At 39.0% G+C, this 24,629-nt stretch overlaps 1 protein-coding gene across 1 annotated transcript in view; it reads left to right on the top strand.

The window, feature by feature from the left end:
• The window catches only part of LOC132405597 (teneurin-2-like), a 1,448,984-nt gene that overhangs the window by 1,349,722 nt on the left and 74,633 nt on the right, over window positions 1-24,629 (top strand). The window contains exons 15-19 of the mRNA XM_059990528.1: window positions 619-765; window positions 5,339-5,555; window positions 13,793-13,912; window positions 16,859-17,120; window positions 18,575-18,842. Of these exons, the coding sequence (XP_059846511.1) occupies window positions 619-765; window positions 5,339-5,555; window positions 13,793-13,912; window positions 16,859-17,120; window positions 18,575-18,842 (1,014 nt within the window). The remainder of the gene's footprint in view (window positions 1-618; window positions 766-5,338; window positions 5,556-13,792; window positions 13,913-16,858; window positions 17,121-18,574; window positions 18,843-24,629) is intronic.

Genomic DNA, 24,629 nt, shown 5'->3' on the forward strand with positions numbered 1-24,629 from the left:
TACAGTAGTCATCAACATGATCTTTCCACACTCATCATCCCAGTCTCCAATGAAATATAATCAGATGGGCAATATTTCATTTCCCACATGGAGAAATAGCCCAACTCACATTGCTAAACTAAGTAGAGATAACAGCAGAATACTGGACCAGAGAGAAAAATGGTCAATGAAGTACCATTTGACAAGAATCTTGGGGGCTTCATCTAATTACTTCAAAATGAAGTTGTGGCGCAAAGGTTGAAAATTACTGCTTAATTTTTTTTTCTTTTGGTTCATTAGGTAACCTATTAGCTTTGCAAAATTGGTTTAGTTTCTTCATGTGTCACTCTGAAGTGGATTACCCCATGGTCAAAAGGGATTACCTCGGAGGTTTTGTTTAATAAATGCTAACAACCCTTTTTATCCTTTTTAGCATCAAGTCATTGAATAGCTTCAGCAGCTAAAGGTTAGATTCGAACAATACTGACTGGCAGATGCAAAGTAATCCCTCTTATATATTTGGCTGCCTTAATGTTTTTACAGGTTTCTGATCTGTTAAGAAGTACTAATAGGTATTTTGGATTATATACCTGAATTATCATTCATAATTATTTTAAATGTCATTTTTTTCAATAACAGATGGCTGTCCTGATCTGTGCAATGGCAATGGGATGTGTACCCTCAGCCAAAACAGTTGGCATTGTGTCTGCCAGACAGGCTGGCGAGGACCAGGATGCAGTGTTGCAATGGAGACATCTTGTACAGATGGCAAAGACAATGAGGGAGGTGAGTCCACAGTGGGGAAAGTGTGTGCTCCAAGTCATGAATCTCAGAACGTTACAACCCAATCCTCCCAACACACCATGATGAATCAGGAGCTGGATTCATGTTGTATTAGACTGAGATGTGTGTGGTGCAGCGTCCACCACTTTTCTCAGCAAAGAACTCCTGGACTGTTTGTAAACAGTTAGTTAAGGAACTGAGCATTGAATTATTACCCAGTGTTCATGCTCCAAAATTCTGTATTAGCATTGGCCCATCCTAAATATGTTATCACGGTAAGCAATGAAACAGAGATCATAAAAACAATGGAATTCCACTGTTAGGTTTAGTTCACTTCTATTTCTGAACTATTTCAATGTATCTTCAAGTTTCCTTTTGCAGATAAACTGTTCTGCCATCCCAATGAAGAATCTTATTTTAAAATAGACTATCTCGATGCCCTTGCTGAGCAAATAACATCATTATCCCTCATTCCAAAGTAACCTCTTTTGGTTTTTAGCCCCTTACCTTACTCTCTATTTCAATGGATTTTGGGTTTTATTCCTACATCCATTAATTGTGATCTCCAGTTCTTCATGATTTGATATGAAGGAATCGGTTTATATTTTACAATTCACTCAATGGTTTGGAACTCTTGAACCTTCTCCCTCTCTCCTGTATTCTGCATTCTGCTTTCTGCTTTCTTTCTACCACCTTGTGTAGTTATGTATGACGTGATTCATCTGAACAGTATGCAAAGCAAAAGCGTTCCACTGCACCTCAGTACACGTGACAATAGTAACCCAGCGCCAATAATAACCCAGTGCCAGACCAAGCACACTTACAATTGACAAGAAGGTGCCCTCAGCTATCTTGCTTTGGAATTTATTTACCTGAGTATCAATCTGTATATCCAGTCTTTTCCTTGCCATTTCTATTTTTTTTTCATGACTGCACCTCTTGCACCATTAATGCCTCTCCCATTATAGAAGGCCTCTTGTAATTTTTAAATTTTTTAATTAAAACTGCATTTTCATTACAAGAGAATCTTTGAAGAAATTTCCATCCTGGTCATATGTTTTAAATATGTGTTTTGCTACAGAGATTTCAGTTCTACCATTAATTTAAATGAAGCCAGATAAAAAAAAAACCAGAGGCAATACACAATATCTTGCCTCCAATTGCCCACCCTACCCTAACACCACTAATCGATGTAATGACGTTTGGTTCACAGCCTTCTTACTCTGGTTAGAAACTGAACAAATTCTTCATTATTCAGTCACTTTCAGTCTTTGTTACAAATGTTTGATTTATTTTATATAATAAGTAAATCAAAATGATTTCAAACTATCTTTGAAATCCCTAGTTTTATTTTTGTCTTCGCAACCATTTTTCCTTGGGAACACACTCAGTGACCACTTTATTAGGTATACCAGTACACCTGCTCGTTAATGCAAATATCTAATCAGCCAACCATGTGACAGCAACTCAATGCATAAAAATATGCAGACACATTCAAGAGGTTCAGTTGGTGTTCGGACCAAACATCAGAATGGGGAAGAAATGTGATCTAAGTGACTTTGACCATGGAATGATTGTTAGTGCTAAACAGAGTGGTTTGAGTATCTCAGAAACTGCTGATATCCTGGGATTTCCCCATCTAGCAGTCTCAAGAGTTTACATAGAATGGTGCAAGAATTTATATAAAAAAAAACATCCAGTGAGTGGAACTTCTGCGGATGAAAATGCCTTGTTAATTAGCAAGATTGGAGGAGAGTTGCCAGACTGGGTTCAAGCTGACAAAAGGGTGACAATAACTCAAATAAATATGAGTTACAACAGTGGTATGCAGAAGAGCAGCTCTGAATCCACAACATATTGAACTTTGAAACAGATGGGCCACAACAGCAGATGAGCAAGACATACATTCAGTGGCCACTGATGTATGAGGTAGTCAATAAAGCAACCTTTGCGTATATAGGGGAGAATGGATTACAAGGAGTAAAGAGCGAAGTGAGGAAAGAGATTGACAGGTGTGCTCAGTGGGTTCAAGGCATTCCTCTTTTTTTTGTCAATAATCACGAGACTCTATTCACTACTTCCTAACATTAAATTGTTTTAAATCATTAACTTTGGTCTGCCGTGCTTTGTGTAACCCCTTGTCCTATCACTTTGTGGTGTTAGGTATTGGTGTGCCAATGCCAGAAACATTTAATTAAAAATGCTGCCAATAGCATAGACATGTTGAATTAAACCTTTTTTTTGTTTTCAGTTGTGCTCACTTTGAAATAAATTTACCAATATTCATATCCATAGATTCTTGCAGGTTTTCCTGATGTTGATTGTTAATGTACAATGATCAGACATGATCAAATATTTAGATGATCAACTTATACAGTATGTAATTTACCTTTGTGAATCACAAGGATTACAAATCTTCCATTAATTAAAAGGCTGACATATGAATTATGAATCCTGGCAAAGCTCTGAGCGATACCTTCATTGCACATCTTGCTGGGAGCAAGTTGCTGAGATGTTGACAGGTGTGAAGCCAAGGTGACTGAGGCTTGAAGCACAAGGGAGTAGAACTGCTGAACCTCACACAGCAAGAAACGAGCGAAGAAAAAAACATACAAATTTGCCCTGCCTTCCCTCATCAAGCCTCACCCTTGGTTCATTGACAAGTGTGACACTGAGCGTGGTTGCTTCTGTCTTGTAACTCTCTATTGCTGGGAAGTGAGGTCAGTTCATCTTAGAAGAATAGAGTCCCAAGTGATGCTGGGCATCTAATTTTAAAATAAGCTCGGGAAAACATTAATGCTGATGAAGATAATGATGAAATTAAATCATGATGATCCTTCTTTACTAGGAATACAATGCTGTAGTCAAACAAGACACTATGTTTTATGCATGAAAATAATGTTCATGAGTAAATAACAAGACCAATGTGATTCCAATTCTCTGGGGCAACAGTTGTGCCTGAGAACATCAAGTCTTCCTTGTAGCTGATTGAACACCTCTGCAAGTTTGCTGATGGTGCTGTCTAAGGAGGCTAGAAGATCACATTTTCAGCATACTGCTTCCTGAAGTGGCAGTTCTTCACAGTTTGATGACTACTTGATTGTTTGCAAGATAAATGTAGAATTGAGTGGCAGATTAATTTACTGGAGATTGTTGTGCAACTGTGTTTCTGATGGGGCTGGCTGACAGATAAATGTGCTTATGTTGACTGACGGTCTCACTGGGAGACTTTCATGTGGATAAAATGGGCAGATGAGGAGTCCACTAAGTGTCTCGCTGCATGAAGCCCTTGCTGGTTTTGCCCTGTAATAACAATCCAGAACAAAAATAACTACAACACCAATCATTTTGCTGTCCAGATCAATGAGGTATTGGCCACATGTAATCACTCACCATTTCTTGTCACATTAACCATAGAAAATAATTAATGGATTATTTAAAGTCTGATATTTATTACTACTTTATTTACCTTATTGCAAGATCCAGAATATTTCAGTATTCATAAACTTCAGAAGCAGGTAGGGGCATAGCTCATCCCATGCTGCTATGTCTACTTTTCAGTTTGACTTTTAATTTATTTAACTTTAAATGATTTGAAGGAACATAACATAAATGAACCTTCTTCTAAAGGGTGAGCTTTTATAGAAAACCATGTTAATTACAGGGTTGATTTTTTTTTGCTTTTTATTTGATGTAACAAGTTGTATAAGTAATTTTTGACATATTTATTTTAATTAACACAATGAAAAAGTAGTTGCTAAATCCACTGCTAATTTGTCCTTCCTGTTACCTCAGGTCAGCTTTATCCTAAATTTTGCATGTCTATTTTATGCAGTTAATGCACATGTCTTTATAGAAGTGATGTGTTTTAATTTGAGTTGGAAATTTGGGGGCTGAGTCTGCAAGGAGCGACAATGGCATTGGCAGAAACCTTGGTATAAGTCATGTAAAACCTCTCCAACCATTCAGCGGTATGTCAAAGAGGCACTCACACTAAAATGACATTTTATCAAATCTTTCAGACTCATTCCAAACCACTTTGCAATTAATTACTTTAAAAATGCCTTGCTGTTTTTTAATGCACCATGAAGCCACATCAACAGCAATGACCAATTAATGTTTTTATCCCCACTGTTACTATAGAACCAAGAGTTAATGCTTGATTTTCAATAATGCTATGCAGTCTTTAATATGCGCCTGAAGTTGAAGGCAGAAATTTCCTGAAGGGACAGAATCTTTTAAAATATGTGTCTTTGACAATCCAGATGTAGCTGCGGTTCACATAACAACATTCTGCCTCTACACAGTTTTGACAGTGACAGTACAAGGGTACATTTCTCTCAAGAGCATTAGACTAGTTAGCTCAGTTTAAACTGAATTTATAATTGTTGCTCTATCATGCATATTAAAGAAAAAGAAAAGTTTAAAGAAAACTGATCATCACTAATGTTGTCTGCTATGACTGAGCCCGTAATCTCTTCACTCATGGGAAGCCAACAAAACAAGATTATCCTATTGCTAAGCTGAATTTGACATAGGCTGGATAAATGTATTATTCTTGTTTCTGTTAATACAGATGGACTGATAGATTGCATGGATCCAGACTGCTGCCTTCAATCCATTTGCCAGTCTAACCCGCTTTGCCATGGGTCACATGACCCACTTGACATCATCCAGCAGAACCAATGGGCACTTTCTACTCAAGTTGTGAAATCGTTTTACGATCGCATTAAACTTCTTGTGGGCAAAGACAGAACTCACATAATCCCTGGAGCAAACCCTTTCAATGAAAGGTAAAGAACATTGTCTTTTATTGATTTAAGCAGGCACTTATGGGAGTATCATTGTGAACGCGGCTTTGAACTCAAACTTGATTGCGAATGAAGCTTTATTTACAGAAACAATTATGGAAGTTTTACAATAATTTTACAATAGTGCATCTTGTAAAGGTATATACCAAATTCAGATCTTGTAAAGGTAACCTGGTAAACAGATTACATACCTGTCACAGTTGCAAGTGCAATTACATATTTCTCCTGCTGTTCACTCAGATCAGGAGAAACAACAAATAGTATTATATTTGAAAGGCAAATCCAGAAGTAATGGTTTCCTGAATGAATGTACTGTATGGATAATTTGGATTGGAGAAGTTTATAATTAAGGAAATACTTAATACACAGAACAAAGAGGAGAATGACTCTTGACAAAGTAAGATCAACAGCCACTTCTGATCTGGAGCTTGGATTCTTGGATTCTTAGCTCTACATATGAACACATCCAGAGCTAACATAGGGCTATAGTCTGCCTGCTCCTTTGAGCTGAAGGAAAAGTAAATTTACCATATAACAAACCATATAACAATCACAGCACGGAAACAGGCCATCTCGGCCCTCCTAGTCCGTGCCGAACTCTTAATCTCACCTAGTCCCACCTACCTGCACTCAGCCCATAACCCTCCACTCCTTTCCTGTCCATATACCTATCCAATTTTACCTTAAATGACACAACTGAACTGGCCTCTACTACGTCTACAGGAAGCTCATTCCACACAGTTATCACTCTCTGAGTAAAGAAATACCCCCTCGTGTTTCCCTTAAACTTCTGCCCCCTAACTCTCAAATCATGTCCTCTCGTTTGAATCTCCCCTACTCTCAATGGAAACAGCCTATTCACGTCAACTCTATCTATCCCTCTCAAAATTTTAAATACCTCGATCAAATCCTCCCTCAACCTTCTACGCTCCAATGAATAGAGACCTAACTTGTTCAACCTTTCTCTGTAACTTAAGTGCTGAAACCCAGGTAACATCCTAGTAAATCGTCTTTGCACTCTCTCTAATTTATTGATATCTTTCCTATAATTCGGTGACCAGAACTGCACACAATATTCTAAATTTGGCCTTACCAATGCCTTGTACAATTTTAACATTACATTCCAACTTCTGTACTCAATGCTTTGATTCATAAAGGCCAGCATTCCAAAAGCCTTCTTCACCACCCTATCTACATGAGACTCCACCTTCAGGGAACTATGCACTGTTATTCCTAGATCTCTCTGTTCCTCTGCATTCCTCAATGCCCTACCATTTACCCTGTATGTTCTATTTGGATTATTCCTGCCAAAATGTAGAACCTCACACTTCTCAGCATTAAACTCCATCTGCCAACGTTCAGCCCATTCTTCTAACCGGCATAAATCTCCCTGCAAGCTTTGAAAACCCACCTCGTTATCCACAACACCTCCTACCTTAGTATCATTGGCATACTTACTAATCCAATTTACCACCCCATCATCCAGATCATTTATGTATATTACAAACAACATTGGGCCCAAAACAGATCCCTGAGGCACTCCGCTTGTCACCAGCCTCCATCCCAATAAACAATTATCCACCACTACTCTCTGGCATCTCCCATCTAGCCACTGTTGAATCCATTTTATTACTCCAGCATTAATACCTAACGACTGAACCTTCTTAACTAACCTTCCATGTGGAACTTTGTCAAAGGCTTTGCTGAAGTCCATATAGACTACATCCACTGTGTTACCCTCGTCAACATTCCTCGTAACTTCTTCAAAAAGTTCAATAAGGTTTGTCAAACATGACCTTCCACGCACAAATCCATGCTGGCTACTCCTAATCAGATCCCGTCTATCCAGATAATTATTAATACTATCTCTAAGAATACTTTCCATTAATTTACCCACCACTGATGTCAAACTGACAGGTCTATAATTGCTAGGCTTACTTCTAGAACCCTTTTTAAACAATGGAACCACATGAGCAATACGCCAATTAAATTAAAGTAAATTTAGCTTCCTTTCCTTCAGTTTGGAGCCCCCAATTGTAGCAATATAGAACAAGATGTGGCAAAAAAGGTAGCAGTTGCATGAAATAATCCTGTCACTAAAAGTGAAAAGGGACTGTGACTTTGATCTCTGGGGGTCGGGATGGAAGCAATCTAGATGCATAGAAGATCATACTTGAAATCACGGGATGCTCCAGAACTTAATGTGACCAAGAATGCAATATGAGTGTTGAACCTTTCAATAGTAGAATTTCAGGAGATACAGAATTAATAAAATTAGTTTGTTCTGTGAGTAAATAAGAAAGGTCTTTTTTTTTTCAATCCATTTAAGTTTACAATCTTACTGCTGATGAATTGGACAGTTGTGTTGCCATTAACATTGTTTGGAGAATTTTATACCAGATGAAAAATAATCTGCGAGACCAAACATCCTGCCAAAAGAAAAAGTAAATTTATTTCTCAGTGTGGCTAAAGAACACTGAAGTGTATACAAAATCATATTATTCCAAGTTAAACTGATTTTAAGTTGCGAAGCAGCACGTTTTTTGGAATACTGTGAATCAATTTCAGGCATCCTAATTCCCTGGACTATCTTTGATGAATGAGGCAGTCTCCATCTCTATCATGTCAGAGAAACCATTATGGATCTTATGCCAGGATGTAAATAAGCCACAAAATGGATAAGGCTAATGAGTGCTACAATTCAAGAGAGAATCTTTGGAGCAAAAAACAAAATCTGTAGATGCTGAAAATCCAAAACAGAAGCAGAAATTATTAGAAACATCACGGGAGAAAGAATCACAGCTCAATGTTTTGGTCAAGAAACCTTCAGTGGAATTGGAAAACTGAGAAGATAAAGTGTGTTTTAAGTTGCAGACAGGAGTCCTACTGTGCTCACAGATTGGAACGCAGCAAATGTAAGCTCAACAGCTTCAAAGAGAGAGGGAGAAAGAAAACAGGGAACAGTGAGCCAATTAGCCTGACGTCAGTACAAAGGAAAAGGCTGGTATCTATTCTCATGGATTGAGAATCAGGGCGCTTCGAAAATAATAATTGAATGAATTGAAGATAATATGTCGATCCTGGATCAGTATCCACAGCCATCTGAGGACCCACCAATAGACAACCCCTTAGGAGAACATCACACCGAATTGCGTATTCACACTACTGTTACAACTTGACTGAGCAGTCAACATGGGTTTTTGAAACGGATGTAATTGTCTGCCATCTGTTAAACTTTATTGAGCTTGTAGCAAGGAGAATTGACAAGGAAAAACCAGTTGTTGTGGTGTACTTGGATTTTCAAAAGCTCTTACATAGATACTATGCAAGAGGTTAAGTGAATATAGGGTAGCGTACTGTTCTGCATTAAAGATTGATTATAGGATAAAGAAAAGTAAAGTAACAATAAATGACTCATTTTTAAGTTGAGCAGGCTTTCACGGGCCTATTAACAGGGAAGGAGAGTGTGGAAAAACATAGGAGATAGAATATAATAAATCTGAGGCCATCCACTTCAGTCAAAAAAAATAAAAAGATATAGTATTTTAAAATAGTGAGAGATTAAAATATTTTGGTGTTCAAACAGACCTAGGTGTCTGATTTCTTCAATCACTGAATGTTAATTGGGGATCAAGTGGACTGGGTCTGTACCCTCTTGGGTTTAGAAGAATGAACCGAGATTTCATTGAAAAATGCAAAATTGTTAGAGGGCTTATCAGGATAGATGCAGGACTGATATTTCCCCTGGCTGGGTATCTAGGACCAGTGGTCACAGTCTCAAAATAAAAATCTAGACATTTGGGTCAAAGGTAAAAAGAAAAATTTTCATCCAGAAGAAAATGAACCTTTGAAATTGTCTATTCTAAGACATTTTAAGATGCAGTCACTATATACACTTAGTGGCCACTTTATTAGGTACACCTGTACTCCTGTCTGTTAATGCAAATATCTAATCACGTGGAAGCAACTCAATGCATATAATCATGCAGACATGATCAAAGGGCTTGGTTGTTGTTCAGACAAAATATCAGAATGGGGAAGAAATACGATTTAATTGACTTTGACCATGGAAAGATTATCGGTGCTGGATAGGGTGGTTTCAGAAACCGTTCATCTCCTGGGATTTTTACGAACAACAGTCTGGAGTTTGCAGAGAATAGTGTGAAAAACAAAACAAAAGACATCCAGTGAGCAGCAGTTCTGTGGACGAAAACGCCTTGTTAATGAAAGAGGGCAGCGGAGAATGGCCAGACTAGTTCAAGTTGACAGGAAGGTGACAGTAACTCAAATAACTACAGTTTACAACAGTGGTGTGCAGAAGAGCATCTCTCAGTGCATGATACGTTGAACCTTGAAGTGGATGGGCTACAACAGCAGAAGACCAAACCATTTACCACTCCTGTATCTAATAAAATGGCCATTGAGTGCATGCTTAAAACAGGGATTGATATACATTTGATGAAGGGAATAAAGATTTATCACGTTACAGCAGAAATGTGGCACTAAAGAGAAAGATCAGCCGTAATCTTACTCAACAGTGGTATAGAAATTAGAGGCTGAATAGCCTACTCCTGCTTCTTATGTTCATAATGTTTAGTGTAAATTCAAATGAGAGCAATCTTAGGATGGATTTTAACATTTATTTAAATTGTTTTTTCTCAATTATTTCTGTGAAACATTTTCTCAGTCTGATTAATTCAAATGGGGAATCTGCCTGAAGCTTTTGGCCAGATATAATAAAGACAGATCATTTCTGTGAAAAGTGACAAAATGCACCACATGGATATTGCATTACGGTTTAGAGCAGTATTTGCAATTGTTATTTTCTACTTACTTGAAAAGACACTTGAGCTCAATAACTATAATTGTAGTCATTGCAATATTCATTTATTCCTTTACCGTTCAGTAAGTGTGTTTGTCAGTTAAAACCTGAGTCACTATCTAGAGTAATGGCAATCTGTTGCCTTCCGAAATCAACAGAGATCACATGAAGGTACATGATAAAGCCAGTAAATTGAAGTGCAGATGAACAGGACTTTCTGTTTACTTCCCAGTCACACCACGCATTTGTTAAGATGGCTGGGTAAGTGGAAATACAGTGCAGATTTAAGAAAGAAAGCCTCACTAAATAAATGCATGATGTATAACTGAATCCAAAAACATCTACCAAACATAGATTAACCTGTCTGATTCTGGGTGTTATGGGAAGCATAGAATTGAAATTAATATGTTGCAGATTGTTGATACATGAAAAAAGTAAAGATTAATTAGGATTGAATAAGGCTACCATTATAATTATAGAAAATGATCAATTTTATCTATTTTCATGGAGAATAAGGTACTCCTATAATGGTTGTACTTCTCCATGCATACACTAAATGAGCTTGCATATTTTAAAAAGCACAATAATTAAAGAGTATTGAAAGTCTAAGGAAAATTGCAGTTACAAACTTCGTTATCATCTCTATACATTGATAACCAGTTGAGCTGGTTTTTAGTTACAGTTATGAGTGATAAACCACACTCCACAACCTGATATAAGGGACGTGTTTCTTTCATTGTTTTCCAATGATCTGATAGAAAATTTTCATATTCGTAAATTCTGTGAAACTATTGCTGTACGAGTCTCCTAGAGTGAACCAGATTTCCAATATTTGCATTACTTGTTGATATCTTACTGAACTAAGATTATAAACCCAGGGATTTATAAATTATAAACACAATTACACCTTGGGCTATCATAGTTTGGAGTTCAATTCTGATGTCATCTGTAAGAAGACTGTATATTCTTCCCATGGAATGTGTTGGTTTTCTTCAGGTGCTCTGGTTTCCTCCCACAGTCCAAAAACGTACCGGTTTGAATATACGTTATAAACGATCCCATGATTTGGCTAGGGTTAAATTGGGCATTGCTTGGCAGCTTGGCTTGAATGGCTGGAAGGACTTATTCCACACTGTATCTCAATAAATAACTAAGGGGAACATCATCTGGGGTATGAAAAGAGGAGAAGTTGTACCACCATCAGTAGGTGGTGATGCTTTGGATTTTTTTTAGATCCAAGGAGTTGTGTTAATTCAGTCAATGTTTTAGTCCAAAGAGAGCTCAATTGATCTTTGAATATTAAAAAAAAATAAAGTGATGTACAGTGCTGTGCAAAAGTCTTGGGTGTATAGATATATATATATATATATAAAAATTTATTTATGCAGTGTATTTATGTGTGTGTGTGTGTGTGTGTGTGTGTATGTATATATATATAGGCTGCCTAAGTCTTTTGCACAGTGCTGTACTTGTAATGACCCTACAGCTGACCTGAGGGCACTGTTGGAGGTGCAGAAGGCAGCATTGCCAAGCAGGGAATAACATCTTGCTGTAAACCTCATTCAACAAAGGGCAGAGAGCGAGTTTGCTTATCTGGCGGGAACAAAGGATGTTGGGAATAGCGAGGGTGGAGCGCAACAGGAGGGTTGTGGGACAGGTGTCAGAGAAGGGTGGAGGGGGTTGTGGCATGGGTGCAGACACACCCAACCCTGAGACACCAGGCAAGATCATTTAATTCCAAACAATTGGTTTATTGATCCTTAGAGAATGTCTCTCCAGTGCTTGCCACTTCCTCTCCTCTCCCCTTTTCCCATCCAAGATTTCCCTCTCCCTGCCCCGCTCTAACTCTCAGCCCACAACAGAGACCCATACCAGCATCAGGTTTATCATCACTCACAAATGTAATAAAATTTGTTCTTTTTTTTGCAGCAGCAGTACAGTACAATACATAAAATCACTACAGTAACGTGCAAATTTTAGGCACCCTAGCTATACATGTGTATATGCCTAAGGCTTTTGCTCAGTACTGTAAGGTAATTCTTGCGAATGCTGCTGATGTAGAAGTTCAGCCACAATCTTAATGAAAGGTAGAACAGATTTGAAGGACCATATCACCTACCCCAGCTCCATTTCTTTCTGCCCAAAGTAGTTGAAAATAGTTAAATACATTTAAATTAATTCATTTAAATTAATTCAATTCAGTTAAGAAACATATTACCCGAATCTTCATAACAGCCCTTAAGCTCCAACAAAATGAATAGTCTAACTTGTAGGTTCAGTTGATAGATTTTTAAATGTAATCACAAAGAATTCAGCAGAGGTTTGTGCTAATAAAAAGAGAAATATCTAGATAACCTGGAATAAGGAACAGTGGATATCTCAAAAGTTCACAAATGGTGAACATCTTAAATATATTGAAAGTTGACCAGTTAAAATATAAATATTAGGCATGTGTTCCTTAACATTAAGCAGCAATGGAAAATACGAGAAGAAACAGCATTTCAGAAAAACACAGTCTGGAATTTCTTGGCATCGATGAGCTGTCCACACTCTTTACCCAACAGGTCCACATTTTCCTGGACAGGATCTTCTGGTGGCAGCTTCCTGAATATGGTCAATACACAAGTCCTTCCAACCATAAATAGTATCCCACAGTAGGTTTGAACAAACCCTCAGAAATGCTTTCACTGGCATTTAAGCCATCCCCTCGTGCTTAACTGTCCATCAAAATTGTTAAGGGTTTTGCATCTTTGTATAAGTTACCGGTATACATAAACACTCAAAAGTCATTAAAAATTAATCACACCATTAAAAACTTCCAGTCTTTCTAGTGCAGGTTCAGCCAGCAAAACAGGTGACTGCTGGAGAATTGCAGGAAGATTGCCCTCCTCTTCAAGATTCCATGAGACATTCAATGTTAGAGCTTTGCTGGGAAATAGTCAGTGAGCAGCTCAGAATAAGTCCCAGTCTTTTATGTTTTCACACACTTGTGCAGGAGCTCAAACTCCCTTGGAGTTATGGAGGAAATGCCTGTGTTTCCACAAGAAGCAGGCAGCATTCTGTTCCACAACAGGCACAACAGGCTGATGTCACAACTATTTTCTGTACTGGTCATTCCTTACTAAAACCTCTTGAGAGATTCAGAATCTGTAGGTGCTGTTCACTCTCTTGGAGTAATAAACTACCTGCAAGTCAATGACTTTTACATTAATAGAATCCATCTATCTGTTGGCATATTTATATTGGAGTGAGGAAAACAAAGAGTCACTGTTATGAAATGACATCTTGCCTTTGCAATGTTTATCGTGTTATCACTGCAAACCTTCATTTGCTGTTTTGTCATTTAGTTTAAAAGACATTTTGTAATTGCAATGCGGTCTTCTGTTTTCTTTCACAGCTTAGCTTCACTAATCAGAGGACAAGTCTTTACAAAGGATGGAACACCACTAGTTGGAGTAAACGTGTCATTTGTCAAATATCCTCAGTATGGATACACAATTACCCGACAGGATGGAACGTGAGTCAGAAATTTGATTTTCAATGGATTAGTTGAAGCAACAAGGTCCCTCCTTCAAGGACACTATCTAATTCACCCACTAAGTAATTTTGCTTGATCCATTTAGAGACTGTGATCACTGTTGGCAAGATCAGCACTTCGTCCAACTGTAATTGCTTATGAAGCAAATGACTTGTTTGGGAATTTTATAGGGAAGTTAAGAGTCACTTAGAAATCTTATTCCAATCATTTTAGATATCTAAGATTTTTTCCTAAGTTTTTCTTCAGGGAAAAGATGGATAGTTCAGGGCTTTAGCTTCTTATATAGGCTCATTGTCTGATTCATATGTGAAAATTGGCCGACTATTATTGGATTCTTCTTCCATATTGCCAACATAATCAAGCTCAGTCTTTTGTGTGTATCAATCAAGCACATGCAAAAATTTACAGTTAGTAACCTATATCAAGATATATGTCATTTTCCTTAGGCTATACGGGAACATCAAGGTCCATCACATAGAAACATAGAAAATAGGTACAGGAGTAGGCCATTCAGTCCTTCGAGCCTGCACCGCCATTCAGTATGATCATGGCTGATCATCCAACTCAGAACCCTGTACCTGCTTTCTCTCCATACCCCCGATCCCTTTAGCCAGAAGGGCCATATCTAACTTCCTCTTAAATATAGCCAATGAACCGGCCTCAACTGTTTCCTGTGGCAGAGAATTCCACAGATTCATCACTCTCTGTGTGAAGAAGTTTTTCCTCATCTCGGTCCTAAAAGGCTTCCACTTTATCCTTAAACTGTGATTCCTCGTTCTGGACTTCCCCAACATCGGAAACAATTTTCCTGCATCTAGCCTGTCCAATCCCGTCAACTCCTTCTGTTTCTTTGCTTTCAGCCCAGAATCCAGTCTTTCCCAGCTTGATTCAGACCTTTACTGAAGTCATTCAGATTATTTTCAGCTATACACATGGCATCCTTATGCTAAAGTTTTTTTTCCCTCTCTGCACCAGTGCCCTTCTCCAACAGCTGTTGTGGCAAGTTACCTTATGTAACCTTCATATGCGGTCATCCTTAATGGGAATTATGAGGCCAACTGAAGCCATGGCCCTTGCTTGATGTGCTGTACCTCACACCAGACTCTCTGAAAGAACTGTAGACGTTCCATTCCAAAATCCTGCAGGCAGTCAACCACCCCCATAACTTCACATTCTCATGATTTTATACTCAACTCTCAGGTTGTTCTGTCTGGTACATATCCAACCAACATTCTGATCTGGTACATCAGGGACACAATGGCATTTTCACTCCACACTAATTTTATATTTATGCATTTAAAATACTGATGCTTGTTATGGTGATGTTACCCTATGTTCTTCTTTTATGTTTTTGAAGACCATTTTATAGACAAACACTGCAACTCATTTCATTGGGGTGTTTACCTTTCTGTAAATTAGGTAACTTAAAGTTCTTCTTTCACTGACTGTGAGAAATGCTTTGGGTGACTTAACAAAACTAAAAACAATTGTTAGTCTTTCACACTTCAGACATGAAGTACAAATGGATTTCCATAGTTTTATTTTGTTCTGACAATCTGTGAATTTAGAAATACCTGCCCATCTTCAAACTTTCCATACTAACAGCAATTAACTTCTAGTTGACCTCAGTCTTTCTTAAATAGCTATCAGTCTTCTGTCACCTTGAAAGGACACACAGCTCTTTTCTCAGTATCTTGTATTATGTAACACTTCAGCTTTAGTAAAACAATGTATCGTCAGACTTGCAAACAATACCAAAGACATGCAGTCAATGTTAAATACAGTGTAAAAAATCAAGCCCACCCACCCAGTGATAAATGAATACAGAAAATAATTAATTTATCTGTTTTAAGTTCTCTCTTAGAAAGAGGCTGTTCAGCCCTTTGAATCAATGTTAGCTGCCTGAGCATTCCCTACCATCTCATCCTTCCACTTTCCCCTATAATCCATTTATTCCCTTTCACATGCCAATCAGCTTTCCCCATTTTTGCTGCCACACACCTACTCAAGGGGTATTTTACACTGACCAATTAATCTTCCAAAATTTCTCTGGAATGTGGAAGGAAGACATAAGTTTTCCTCTCAAAGTTCGCAGGCAGAATGTGCAAACTGCACATAGATAGTACAGGAGGTCAGAATTAAACCTGGATTGCTGGAGCTGTGTGGCATCTCCTTTAATGATGCAGCATCACTCCATAATGTCTAAGGATCTCTGTAATTCCTCTGTTCCTCTGAAAAATCCTATTTGTATGATCAAGTGATAAGCAAAGGCTTGGCAATTCTGATACTTAATACATCATTTTTGTATGCAGTACATTGGGAGTTATCAGGAACCTAGTCACTGAATGCAGGCAAGCAGACGTGCACGCCTGCTTTACAGTGTTCAGTCTGGGCTTTCCATACCTAAAGCAGCCAAGCGCGGAGAGGATATTTCCAATAGTGGGGGGTGTGGGTAGTCTAGGACTATAGGGCACAGGTTCCGAATACAAGGATGTCACTTCAGAATAGAGATGAGGAGGAATTTCTTTAGCCAGTTTTGGTGAATCTGTGGAATTCATTGTCACAGATGGCTATGGAGGCCAAGTCACTGGGAATATTTAAAGCAGAGGTTTTTTTTTATTAAAAGGGGCCTCAAAGGTTTTGGAGATAAGGCAGGAGAAATAGGTTGAGATAGATAATAAATCAGCTATGAGGAACAGACCTGATGGGCCAAATAGCTAATTTCAGCTCCTATTTCTTATGGTTTCATGGACCATTGGGAATAAGGTTAAACAGCTTATTGTTCTCATTTATTTTGTAGGAAACTCTACCATGTTGTCAAGAGCTAATGTGCCTTAGCCAAAGGGAGGAGTTTATGTCATAGAACCAATGCTGCGGTTCTTTCAGATGGCTTTTGCTAAAATTGTGCCTGCTTTGTATCCATAGGTTTGATTTAATTGCAAATGGTGGTGCATCTCTCACATTGCACTTCGAGCGTGCTCCATTTCTCAGCCAGGAACGCACAGTCTGGCTTCCTTGGAACACTTTCTATGCTATGAACACACTGGTTATGAAGACAGAGGAAAACACCATTCCAAGCTGTGACTTGAGTGGATTTGTGCGACCGGAACCAATCCTTGTTTCTTCTCCACTCTCAACTTTCTTTAGCTCCTCTCCTGGGCAGAACCCCATTATCCCAGAGACTCAGGTAGGTGCATGGTAAAGTATGTGAGAAAGTAATAAATTAGTTACAGAAAAGAGGAAAGAAAATTCAGTGCATGGCCATACAATTTGATGCAGCACTTCATCAGTGGTGAATGTTGAGGGTGGGCTGTGAATGGAGTTGGCCTTCCTGTTCTAGTCCAGGACATACCAGATGTCTCCTGTGTCCAGAGATGAAATCTATTTGCTAGCCCCCTTCTTAAGGTTCTCCGTAAGCTTTCTCACAACCTTGCTAATTTATTACCCAAATTATCTTGCTTGGGTTAAGAATTAGCAGAATTCTTGATCCTCTGGTGCAGCCACCTGCAGTTTGGTAACCTTTTGGATCTGTTTGCTTGCTGGCAACATTTCAATGGAAGTGACAGCAAACAACATCAATTTAGTCAGAAAGGGGAAAGTGCGTGTGGAGTGGAAGAAACGGAACTCATAACAAAAAATTCAGCAACTTTTCCAACAAAAGCTGGACACTCTTTCCAGAGAGAAAAAAGAAATCTCAGTCCCAGTCCCTTGAGCAAAGATTAAAGATTAGCTTTATTTGTCACGTGTACATTGGAACATAGAGTGAAATGCAGTGATTGCATCAACTCAAATCAGCAAGGATTGTGCTGAGGGAAGCCCGCAAGTGTCACCATTCTTCAGCGGCAACATCGCATGCCCTCAGCTCACAAACCCTAACCATGCAGTCCAGTCAATTGGTCCGATTGATGGGCAGATTACCCAATCAACTCCAGTCTGCTTGCAAATAGCTTTGCCACTATTTGAAAAAAGAGGTCTAAAGAATTAATGCAGTTTCAGTAAAATGAAGATGTTTCCATTTTTAAAAAAAGTATTTGTGCATGAGGAATCTACTTTTTTTTTGCTTTTGAATTTTGGCTCTCCAGAGTTATTTTTTCCATAAAAGTAAACAGCCATGTAGATGGGCTTGAATCACACACTTTCCACTATCTAATTGCTTGTTGGAATACTTTCCAGAATTGAAGGCCTTGATCCCATTTAACTGTGTGTGGCTCTGTCAGTAATCATTATGTTTCCTTATTTATGTCTCATAAATTACACATTAAAACCTCCAGTCCCCATACTATTTATTTAAAATTCATGGCATTCATGCTTGCAAAGAAAGAGATTTGCAAAAAGGTTACCTCATTAGTTCAGTCTTTAGGAAGATGTTTGTCTGTTGCAAAATCAAATGAAAGGACACTTTTTCTTTCAAACAGATTAGAATATTCTGTTTAACTAACATGTAACAAGCACATAAATGATTTTTGATGCTGTTTGTAATGGGCCAAGCCAATTTATAGTAATTACTGAGAGTAGAATACTGATTGTACGGCATAAAATGATAGATGATGACAGTGAGTTATTAGAAGAATTTCACAACTTCACAAATTAGACTGCAATAATGGCTTTAACATACAAGTATTATTTGTGCAATGTCTTCAGGTCCTCCATGAAGCTGTTGAAATCCCTGGCTCCAGCATGAAGTTGTGCTACCTGAGCTCACGCACCGCTGGCTATAAATCCCTTCTGAAGGTCACAATGACTCAATCAATTGTGCCAATCAATCTGATTAAGGTTCACTTGATGGTGGCCGTGGAAGGGCATCTCTTCCAGAAATGGTTCCATTCATCACCAAACCTGGCCTACACTTACATATGGGACAAAACAGATGCCTACAGTCAGAAGGTCTACGGTCTCTCTGAAGCTGTTGGTATGTTGTTTTCTTTTTTTTCCTAATTTTGCTTTCATGTTCTATTATGAAGAGAAAAAAAGATGCATCATACATTTATTGTTTGATTGCAGTAAATTGCACTTGGTAGTACTTTAGATTCTGAGTAAACTGAAAAATTGTAACAACATTCATTGAGCGTCAAACAAGAGAAAATCTGCAGATGCTGGAAATCCGAGTAACACACACAAAATGCTGGAGGATCCGAGCAGATCAGGCAGCATCTATGGAAAATTCAGGAACAGCTTCTTCCCCTCTGCCATCTGATTCCTAAATGGTCTTTGAAGTTTTGGACACTGCCTCACTTTTTTAAATATGCAGTGTTTCTGTTTTTGCACATTTTTTTAATAATCTATTCAATATACGTAATTGATTTACTTGTTTATTTATTATTATGTTTTATTTTATTTATTATTTTTTCTCTCTCTCTGCTAGATTATGTATTGCATTGAACTGCTGCTGCTAAGTTAACAGATTTCACGTCACATGTCGGTGATAATAAACCTGATTCTGATTCTGAAGAAGTACAGTCGATGTTTCGGGTCGAAACCCTGAGGAGTAGATTTAAAAGGTGGGGAGAAGGGAGAGAGAAACACCAGATAATAGGTGAAACAGAGGGGGAGGGATGAAGTAAAGAGCTGGGAGGTTGATTGGTGAAAGAGACAGAAGGCCATGGAAGAAAAAAAAGGAGCACCAGAGGGAGGCGATGGATGAGCAAGGAGATATGGTGAGGGAGGGAAGAGGGGATGGGAAATAGTGAAGGAGGGGGAAGGGGTGGGAAGCATTACCAGAAGTTTGAGAAATCGACGTTCATACCATCAGGTTGGAGGCTACTCAAACAAGGTGGTGTTCCTCCAACCTGAGTGTGGTCTCATTACGACAGTGGAGGAGGCCTTAGATGTACATACTGGAATGGGAATGGGAAGTGGAATGAAAATGGGTGACCGCTGAGAGATCCCACTTTTTCTGGTGGTCAGAGTGTCGATACTCAGCAAAGTGGTCTCCCAATCTGTGTCAGGTCTCACCAATATGCAGGAGGCCACACCGAGAGCACCGAACACAGTATGAAGTGTTGCCTCACCTGGAAGGACTGTTTGGGGCTCTGAATGGTAGTGAGAGAACAGGTGTAGCGGCAAGTGTAGCACTGTCGTAAGTGCCAGAAGGGAGATCAGTAGGGCGGAATGAATGGACAAGGGAGTCGCTTAGGGAGTGATCCCTGCGGAAAGCAGAAAGTGCAGAGGAGGAAAAGATGTGCTTGGTGATGTTGGAGGTAATGGAGGTTTCAGAAGATTATGTGCTGGACTTGGAGGCTGGTGCGGTGGTAGGTGAGGACAAGAGGAACCCTATCCCTGGTAGGGTGGCAAGAGGATGGGGTATGAGCAGACATGCGTGAAATGGAAGAGATTCGGTTGAGGGCAGCGTTGATGGTGGAGGAAGAGAAGCCCATTTAGCGTGTTTATTTGTCACTCCTGAGTTATCTTCAGACTCTCTCTCCAGTGACATATTGAGCTCTCTCCGGGTCATTTTGTCTTTTTACAATGCAGATATTCTTCTGTATGTAACAGTGCTACCAAGAAATAAGTTGGTGTTGAACCTCTTTATTAAATTGTATTAGACACCATCAGAAAGAATTCATGGCCACTATTTCAATAGAGTTAGGAGCAGGTACAGGAGTGGACCTAATGAAGTGGTCACAGAAGTGGAATCTAGTGTGGTCTTCTGCTGCTATACTTCATCCACTTCAAGGTTTGACATGTTGTGTGTTCACAGATGCTGTTCTGAACATCACTGTTGTAATTGGTGGTTATTTGACTGACTGTCCATTTCCAGTCACCTTGAATTAGTCTGGTCCTTCTCCTCTGACCTCTTTCATTAATCAGGCATTTTTGTCCACACAAATGCTACTCACTGGATATCTTTCATCTCTCGCACCATTCTCTGTAGAGACTGTTGTGTGTGAGGAGATCAGCATTTTCAGGTTTTCTGAGGTACTCATACTACCCTGTCGGACACCAACAATCATCCCACGGTCAAAGTGACTTAGATCCCATTTCTTCCCCATTCTGGTGATTGGTCCAAACGACAACTGAACCTCTTGACCATGTCTACATGCTTTTATGCATTGAGTTGCCACCAGATGATTGGCTGATGAGATATTCACATTAACAAGATGTACAGGTGTGCCAAATGAAGTGGCCACTGAATGTATTTTCATGTGTCTAAGTAAGATCCATGGATAGACAATATTTGTAGCTTCCAGTCATATATTCACGATATGTAATACGGACAAGTGTCATGACAAAGGGAACAGAATTCCTCTACATCCTGCAGAATGCAGTTTGGTGACAGGAGAGTGACCACATCTACTTCCCCTGTTGTATTACAACCAGTGAAGAGTTTCCACAGGTCATCAGCAAAGTTTCTGGGTAGCCAGAAGTACGTGGCTCTCCCTGTGAACAAAACCACTGCTTGGAAACCCATAGCTGCATCTTGGTATTCATCGGTACGCTGTCATAAACTTGACAACCAGTCAGAAATCTTAAAGGACAATATACTACCGAGCTAGAAATGCTTTCCAAGGAGAAACCTATTGTCAGAATAATTCAAAGAGAAACGTCTCCAGCTGTGGTTGGCCTTGCCACCACTATTTCAGCAATGCTGTCTTATAATGCTGACAAGAAGCTCAAGGACAGCATCTTCACTTTCACATTATGCTTTTTATTTAGCTCTGTTGTGTGTCAGGGACACCTGAAAATACAATTTGAAAGAATTGTACCAGAATTCTGATCTTGTGAATTATTAATCCAACATGTCTTTTTGAAAGAAAGGCTAAGAAGCTAATTGCTATACGTGAAAGCAATTATATTTGTTTATTATTCTTAAAACTAAAGGCATTCTTTCAGTGTATTTTCCTGTAAAAGATTCAGTTTATGTCAGCAACTGCAGAGAAAAGGAGGCAAAGTACTAGACAAATAAAATTATTTAGATCAACCTGGCTACTGGGAGATAAGAAATGCTCTGAAACTTCATCGCAAGCAATTGCCACAGCTGATGATCTAAATTGTAAAACTGCTATCACAAATTTCCGTGAAGTATTTTAAATACATAATGGTACAGTTCAAATGTTTGGAGACCTAATGCTGTATTTTCATTGTCACTGTGTTACCACTTTACTGAACTGTCACAGAACAAAAAGCAATAAGACAGATTTGTTGGCTTTATGGATTGACAGGAAGGAAGGCTGAGATGTTATTTCATCTCCAACATACAATAAATCCAGTGGGGAGTGGCTGAGCTCTGCCCTGTGATTTAGTGACTGGTAATCTTTGTGGCCAAGTCTGATTTCAATGATTTCAGCTGAGTACCAGCTCAGAAGTACAAGAGAGGTAAATCCAGCAGTGCTGAAGGTTTTGGTAAAGCTTCAGAAGCACCCGGAAAGGGCATTATCAGGAAAGACAGATTGCACCAACCTCAAGGAACCAGAATCATTTGCGGCACTTTAAGCATTAATTATAGATGCACTTAAGCCACAAAATCTGCAACTTTCAAAGCTGCCTCCAGCACTCAGTGACAGCAGCTGAGAAGCTACTGAAAACACTCTCTCTCTCTCTCTCTCTCTCCCTCTCTCCCTCTCTCTCTCCCTCTCTCTCTCTCTCTCTCCCTCTCTCCCTCTCTCTCTCTCTCTCTCTCTCTCTCTCTCCCTCTCTCTCTCTCTCTCCCTCTCCCTCTCTCTCTCTCTCTCTCTCTCTCTCTCTCTCTCTCTCTCTCTCTCTCTCTCTCTCTCTCTCTCTCTCTCTCTCTCTCTCTCTCCCTCCCTCTCACTCTCCCGCTCCCTCTCACTCTCCCGCTCCCTCTCCCTCCCTCCCATCTACTTCCGAAGATGTCTGATGAGTAAAAACAAGAACTGCTGAAGCCCAATAAAAAGACAGGAATGATAACATCATTGGCAGGAGCTCTAACTATTATTTGATCTAATCTTTAAAGGCTTATTGTCTGCTCCGGGTAATAGCTTTACCCATCCCAACAGGTGTGGGTCACTCAACAGTAAAATGTCAGTCAAGAAACAACAAAGCCCCCATTGGCAATAGTGTAGCAGTTAATGTAACAATATCATAGTGCCGGTGACCAGGGTTCAATTCTCACCGCTGCTTTTAAAGAGTTTGTACGTTCTTCCCGCAACTAGTTTCCTTCCAGTGTTTGGGTTTCTTCCCACATTCCAAACATGAATGGGTTAAGTAGGTTAACAAATAAATAAATAAATTTATACACAAATAGCTTGATTAGGAAGAAAAAATTACTCCATGATTATTCTAAAAGCAAAGAAAGTATTGCAAATGAAACCTATCAAATGTTGAAAAGCCTAGATAGAGTGGACACGGAGAGAACACAGTGAGTGTTCACTGAGTGGACACAGTGAGTCTGAGAACTGAGACCACAACCTCAGAATACAAGGACAAACCTTTATATCAGAGCTGAGAAGCAAGTTCTTTAGTCAGAGCGTGGTGAATCTATGGAATTCATTACCACGGACAGATAGGGAAGTCAAGTAATATTGGACATATTTAAAGCAGAGGTTGATAGGTTCTTGATGACTGAGGGGGTGAGTCAAAGGTTACGGGGAGAAGTAGGAGGATGGGATTGAGAGGGATAATAAATCAGCCATGATGGAATTGTGGAATAGACTTGATGGGCCAAATTACCTAATTCTGCTCCTATGGTCTTATGGAAATGTGAAATAATGATAGGAAATGTTGAATATTCTCAATAGGTTTGGCAGTTAGCAGTGAAATCTTTTGTCAGAATTGATGGTATCATAGTGAGAGTTATATCTATCCAGATGACTATATTTGACAGAATTGGCCATACCTTCTATAAATACAACCACTTAGACTTTAGCCAATCATTGCAAAATGACCATAGGTGAAAACAAAGATGCAAATAATGATTTCAAAGCATGTGTTTGTCTTTCACCTACTCCATGTGCAGTTATTACTTTAGCTGCTTAGAAATCCATCGGATAAAAACTGGGCCATTTCCACAACTTAGCCTGAAGCAGAAGGCAAAATCACAGATATGTCATTTGAAAGAGATCATAGCAATAGAACAGACTTTCTAAAAGAACTACAGCACATATTTTTCAAGGGGATTGTTTAAGCAAGGCAAAATGAGTAGATTCTGAAACTTTAATTGTCAGATATAACAATGTAAAATGAACCAACAAAGTCATTTGTCAAAGAAAAATAGAGGAAGTGAGACCATTAAATATGATGATAAAGCACTAATACTTAAAAAATCAAATCTTCATGGATGATTTCAGTTATTTTGGAGTTATTCTTTGTTTTGTTGGTTGATTATTCTGTATGACAGCGTGCTGATGAATTCATAGGGTCAAAGAATGTGCAAATGAGTTATTTTGAGGAATTGAATTAATCTCAATGTGTTCATTGTTGATCTTTGACCTGGGTCTTGCTTAAGCAGCAGCACCCTTACCAGGGAGTCAGAAGGTTAATGATTTCAATAGGGTTGTTTCAGTAGACAGAACGTCCACTGCTAAATGGTAAAATAGCTGCTCTCTTTGTTTATGATATCAAAACAAGACATATTAGACACATATCAAAATAGGAGCGGGGAGAAGCCAGACAGTAGTAGTGGATGTTGGCTCCCTGACTGGAGGCCTGTGACTAGTGGTGTGCCATAGGGATCAATGCCAGGTCCTTTGTTGTTTGACATCTGTATCAACGATCTGGATGATAATGTGGTTAACTGGAT

This window comes from Hypanus sabinus, chromosome 15 (genome assembly GCF_030144855.1).
Source record: "Hypanus sabinus isolate sHypSab1 chromosome 15, sHypSab1.hap1, whole genome shotgun sequence".
NCBI classification, from domain to species: domain Eukaryota; kingdom Metazoa; phylum Chordata; class Chondrichthyes; order Myliobatiformes; family Dasyatidae; genus Hypanus; species Hypanus sabinus.